The sequence below is a fragment of the Galeopterus variegatus genome, unplaced genomic scaffold (genome assembly GCF_000696425.1).
Source record: "Galeopterus variegatus unplaced genomic scaffold, G_variegatus-3.0.2 Scaffold3605, whole genome shotgun sequence".
Classification (NCBI taxonomy): domain Eukaryota; kingdom Metazoa; phylum Chordata; class Mammalia; order Dermoptera; family Cynocephalidae; genus Galeopterus; species Galeopterus variegatus.
The window spans coordinates 19871-25851 of NW_007729716.1; the positions used below are offsets into that span (position 1 = coordinate 19871).

At 51.3% G+C, this 5981-nt stretch overlaps 1 protein-coding gene and 1 non-coding gene across 2 annotated transcripts in view; both read right to left on the bottom strand.

The window, feature by feature from the left end:
* Positions 1 to 867: 867 nt before the first annotated feature.
* TRNAT-AGU lies at positions 868 to 941 on the bottom strand. Its single transcript has one exon. It is a non-coding gene; the product is annotated as a tRNA-Thr (tRNA).
* A 2165-nt stretch (positions 942 to 3106) lies between these two features.
* WDR88 (WD repeat domain 88) overlaps positions 3107 to 5981 on the bottom strand; it is a 34450-nt gene continuing 31575 nt past the window's right edge. The window contains exons 10-11 of the mRNA XM_008585527.1: positions 5494 to 5586; positions 3107 to 3434 (exon numbers count right to left, since the gene is read on the bottom strand). Of these exons, the coding sequence (XP_008583749.1) occupies positions 3270 to 3434; positions 5494 to 5586 (258 nt within the window). The 3' untranslated portion in view covers positions 3107 to 3269. The remainder of the gene's footprint in view (positions 3435 to 5493; positions 5587 to 5981) is intronic.

Genomic DNA, 5981 nt, shown 5'->3' on the forward strand with positions numbered 1-5981 from the left:
AATTAAGAAAACGATTTTATTTTCAGCAGCATCAAAAAGAAAATATTTAGGAATAAACTTAACAAAAGAAGTACAAAACTTAAAAAGACCTAAATAAATGGAAAGTCATCCTATGTTCATAGATTGAAGACTTAACATTGTTAAGATAATGATATCCCCCAAAATGACCTATACATTCAACAAAATCCCTATCAAGATCCCAGATGACTTCTTTACAGAAATTGACAGACTGATTCTAAAACTCACATGGAAATTTAAGAGGCCCAGAATAGCCAGAACAATCTTGAACCAGAAAAGCCTCTTTGAAGGACTCACACTTCCCGATTTAAAAACTTAATGCAAAGCTAGTTATCAAGACAGCGTTGTACAAGCATAAGAATAGACTTAGATCAATGGAATAAGATTGAGAATCCACAAACAAGTCCTCATATTTATGGTCACTTAATTTTCCACAAGGATGGAAGCCTGGCGACCGCCGAGGCTCGGCACCGCGTGGGGCCAGCCAAGAGGCCGCTTCCGGGCGGGCTGGAGCGGGAAAGGCGAGCGCGAGGACCCCCGGCCGGACAGGGCAGCTGGGGAAGCAGCGGCCCGCGGCCTGCCCTTGCGAGAGCAGCCACTCGGTGGCCGTTCGCTCCTCCCGGCCTCACGGTCGGCTCCCACCGCCGACGTGCTTCCCGAGGCCCGCCCGCACCTGGGCAACCGTGCGGAACCAGGACCGCGTCTCGGACGCCCCTGCTAAGAGGGCACCTGAGGTTCACCCTCGCACCCCCATAGTCCGGGGCAGCCGGTGCGGCGTAGGGCAAAAGACACAGCAAAACACAGGTGGGGGCGGTGTAAAAGTGGAGAAAGAGCTTGGACGCTCGGTTGAGGCACCGCTGGGATTCGAACCCAGGATCTCCTGTTTACTAGACAGGCGCTTTAACCAACTAAGCCACGGCGCCGCCCGTACGAGTACCGCGGGAATCACTTTCCTATCACTATTGAATGCATTGGCCGCGCGCATGCGCATAGATTTTGCCGGCAACAGGCGCAAGCGCGCTGTAGGTCCCGTTCGCGTAGATGGCCGGGAGGCAAGGCTGGACGCGGAGACCGGAAGCTCGGGCTGCACGTAGTGGGTGGGGCCTGGGCGGGCCGGCCTTCCCGGTCACCGTAGCGTGTCCTCCGGCGTGGAATCAGGGCACACGGATCTATGGGCGTTGCTAGCGCGAGGTCCGGACCTTCTGCCCGCCAGAAGTGTAGCAGGAAAGCACGGCCGAGCCATCACCCGCGCCGGAGACCCCCTCCCCGCCCGCGCGGCCGGTCTGCTGGCTGCCCTGGATCGGTCGGGGCGCCGAGTCCAGCGGTGACCCTGATGTGCTTCGGACCCATCCACACCGGCGCCTCAACCTGAGAAGGCCGGGGGCCCTGCCAGCCCTAGGGGGCCCATAACTTCAATTGGGCCGCTTCTCCCGCGGACCCTGAGCCGGGGGAGACTGGAGCGGGGCGGGTACTGAGGGGCCCTGAGCAGGCTCTGAGAGGTCACGGGCTTCAAGGGCCACTTGGTCCCAGCACGTTTCAGAGGGCCTTTGGGCAACAACAGAGCCAAACACTGCTGGCCCGTTCACCCGGCATTCCTCCAGTTTATGCAAAAGTGTATGTACAAGAAAGTTCACTCCAGTATTATTTCCAGTAATAGCAACCTAAGTGCCCATCAACGGGGGCAATGTTTGTATATGCAGTCTAGCCATCCTCCACAGCCACGGGGTTGTATATACATCTATGCATGTCTTCCTCTGTGGGAGCGTCTCAAGACCAACCGGGAGGAGGGAGGTCACCAGCAAAAGGATTTCTCTGCAAAGAGAACCCAGCTGCTGGGAGGGCATAAGTGGAGTTTGACATGATCATACATCATTCATGTGAATAAATGAATAAATACTGAATAACCAACTTGAATCTGAGCAGTCACCCAGGCTGTGGCTGACAAGAACAGCACCAAGCATGGGATCTGCCCAAATATCGATTACCGGGTTATGGTGCTTAAACCAGAGTTGTTGGATGCCACACAACTGACACTACATAAATCAGTCCTGCAATTTAAGTTTTCTTAAACGGACCAAGGGGCATATTAATGATATTTGACAAAAATCATGTGAGCCATACCTAAAGGAAAAGAGGCTCTTCATGTTTGGAATTGAAAAGTCTGGGGTAGACAGCATTCTGCTTATCATTCTATCTACCACAGAAACAGCCTGTGATGGATATGCCACGACCATTCCCTTTCCTAACCAGACCTTCCTCTGCTCTGGGCAGGTGACCATTAGGCGAGAATCTATACCCCATCGCTATTTACTGAGACTGCCGAGCATGCGCGCGCACAGATTTTGCACAGTAAGGAGACGTTATTCAGGACCACAGAGATAGGTATAGAGACCACTGCAACGGGGTCCTGCAGTGGGGGAGAGAGATTGGCTTCAACTCGGAATACAGCCTGAGCAAGTGGGGATTTATAGCCAAGGGGTGGGGTGGGAGCCAGTGGGTGGAAAATTACTGAATTAACATCAGGGGTAAGGAGAATTCTGGCTAAACTGACCTAACAGGATTCTTGCTGAGACATCACCTGGGGGAGGATGGAGGATAAGGAACCTGAACAGATATGGAAGGTGATCAGATACTGAGGATGGAGGGTCCTGGCTTAACTGACTTTTAGCAGGATTCATTGCTAAAACTGGATTTTACAAGGAAGTGCCCAGATGGGCCTAGAAGAAGATGCAAAAGCCTGACTAAAATTTGGCCAAGCAAAGAATCTCTATCAGAGCATGTCAGGGAGGCACCCACAGTGCCTTGCCATCCTCATCCACAGAGGGGCCCCACACATCTTCATATTCATTTGACAAACCCTCCAGAACTCCTGGTGCCAGTGTCCGAGGGCTGCCTTACAAGTCAATTTCAGACCCCAAAATGTGAGTCCATAATGTGTTCCAAAAATGAGACAAGATGAACACCAGGTCATAAAGCTTAGAAATAGCAAAACTGCTCTTAGAATTCACATGCACACTTGCTTTCCACAGGATATAGATTTATTCTGCACGAAAACTAAAAAGAAAGTGTTCACTGTCCAAGGATGTTGCGGAGCTGGGGAGGTGGCCCTCTGGTGAGAGCTCAGTCAGGGCTTGGCCTCGGCCCCAGTCTGACAGGCCCACTCAGCTGGGAAGGGGCCCAAGAGAAAGGTCGCTGAAGATCCCATCACCTACATGACAGGTGGCCCATCAACTCAAAGGGCCCAGTGGCCATCAGTCATCCTCGCTCGTCTTCGGTGTCAAGCTCTCTGTTTCTGCTGATGATGAGACCTCTGCCGGCAAGTCTCTCGATTCTATCCGGCAGAACACACATTTGGTGAATACTTCAGAAGAAGTGTCACTTTCAAAGATGGAGAAAGGCCTGTCACATCCTTCGCACTGACATGAAATATTTTAAAAGAGCAGAAAGGAGGTGCTGATCAGAGGGGATCAAGGCATGAAGTTAGAATTCTCCCACCTGATCCAACTGCTTGGGGCTGGGCCAAGGCAAGCATTCCCCTCTCTGGAGTCCATAGCCCCAAAAAGGTGGAAATTGCAAAGAAAATGAGCACAGGCTTCTTCTCCCTCGCTTCCCCCTCAAAAGCTAAGCAGGTACTGCCAGCTCGTGTCACCTGCCGTGGGGGTCCTGAAGGCAAGAGTGGCAAGCTGTGTGGTGGTGGGGAGAGTGGGGTGGATGCTCATCCCCAGCCACTGCTCTGTGCAGAGCAGAATTGTGGGACCAAGGGGATGTCCTGACTCCCTGCCAATCTGGGGACACCTAACTTTTATAGAACCATGAGAAGCAAGTAGGCAAGATTTCTGAAGCAGGCATTTTAACTAGATTGATGCAGGTGCTGAGCATCCTCCTCTGACCCTGAGCCTGCTTCTGGCCAAGCACACAGACAACAGTGGATACAATGGCACAGCTCACCCACCATATCTACTTGCCACCAATAAGTAAGCAATTCCATGGGGTGGGGACTCAGGCCACAGGCAGAGGCCTCTCAGGGGTTCCTGCCACAGCGTGGTCCCCCTGAGACGAGGCTGCACAGTGGCATGCCCCTGCTCTGGCACTTCAAGCCCCTGGAATTTGACCCCCCTTGCCTGCTCAGAGCATTCAGATGCCCTCTGGGAAATCTGGCCTCTGAGGTTCCTCATATAGATTGGGAGCAAGTCAAATGCAGTGGGTTCATCTTGGCTACAGCTTCAGGTCAGTCTCTTTCTTTCTTTTGCAAAAAAGAAATTAGATCCTTTACCTACTTTATTCTGCAGCTCATTTCCCATAATCTAGTTGGACCAGACAGAACAACAGGCTCACAAAGGAGGCAGCTCCCAGGCCTTGCCCCAGGTGGCAGATAGAGGACAGGGAAATCACTGCTCTGTAGCTAGCCAGCTCCCAGGGTCTAAGGGCCAACACAACCACAAAGGCCATTAGGACCAACTGACCACAAAGACAAGGTCCATGAGGGTCCCACCGCTCACCTCCCTGCCCAGGAGCACTGTTTCCAAATTAGCTGTACCCAGAAGCAGTAGCTCCCAGCTGGACCTTCTGAGAGGAGACAAGTCCAGTTGGTTCCAGGATTCTGGGGAAAGGAGGACTCAAGGGCCCAGCATACACTCCTCAGCTTTTCTAAGGCAGCAGCAAGGACTGGCCTCCAGTGCCCAGGGATGGCCCTGTGGCCAGCCCTGGATGGGCCTGGGGAAGTGGATGTGCCTACCCCACTACCAAGCTCTTGCACTAGAGAACCACGGCACCTGAAGGACTGGCCTCCAGTGCCCAGGGATGGCCCTGTGGCCAGCCCTGGATGGGCCTGGGGAAGCGGATGTGCCTACCCCACTACCAAGCTCTTGCACTAGAGAACCACGGCACCTACACCTCTTGCACAGGAAATGGGGCACTGGGGGCCTGGCTGGAGTATAGAGGGCCCATGCAGTGTCCAGTCTGTGCCCGGCCATTCCTCCACTGACCAGCGCTCCCTCAGGCCTCATCTCCTCCACTCCATCTCACTCACTCCACTGCTCAGACATGCCAAGCTCGCTCCTGACTCAGGGGCTGGCTCCACACTGACTGTTCCCTCTGCTGGAACATTCTTCCCCTAAATATCTGCATGCTCACCCCCTCTCTGCCTTCAAGTTTGCACAAATGTCAGCTTCTCAATGAGACCTATCCTGACCACTCTTTAACATATTGCAACCCCCATCACTCCCATTCCCCTTTCCTGTGTTATTTTTCTCCCAGTTACAATCACCATGTGACTTACTACATATTTTTCTTGTGTCTTCACCCCTTGTTTGTCTCCCCTTTTTGGAATATAAGCTCCCACAGGGCAAGAATTTCAGTCTGTCTGTTGATGGTCATATTCCCAGTTGTCCAATAAATATTTGTGCAAAGAATAAATTAATTTGCAGAGGGAACTAACGAAAGCCTTCACTGGGCTTAATTTTACCCAATACCAACCTGTTTCACCTTTAAGCCTATAGCCTTTCTGTACTCGATTACCAAAGGAATTTGGTCAATTTCTTCAATATTCCATAGTCTCATGGTCCTATCCTAAAACAAGTTAAACAGCAAACCAGCAGTCACAAAATAGGCTGTGGTACATTCATACAATGATAAAAATAAATGAACTGTCAAGCCACAAAAAGTCATGGAGGAAACTTAAACTTAAATATTGTTAAGTGAAGGAAGCCAATCTGAAAAGGCTTCTTTCAATCTGAAAAGACTGTGTAATTCCAACTATATGACATTCTGGAAGAGGCAAAACTATAGAGACAGTAAAAAAGATCCGTGGTTGCCAGGGATTCTGGGGGAAGATGGGGAGGAACGAACAGAAAGAGCACAGGGGATTTTTAGGGCAGTGAAACTACTCTGTATGATACAGTAATGGTGGATACATCACATGCATTTGGCAACACCTATAGAACTGTACAGCACAAAGAGGGAAA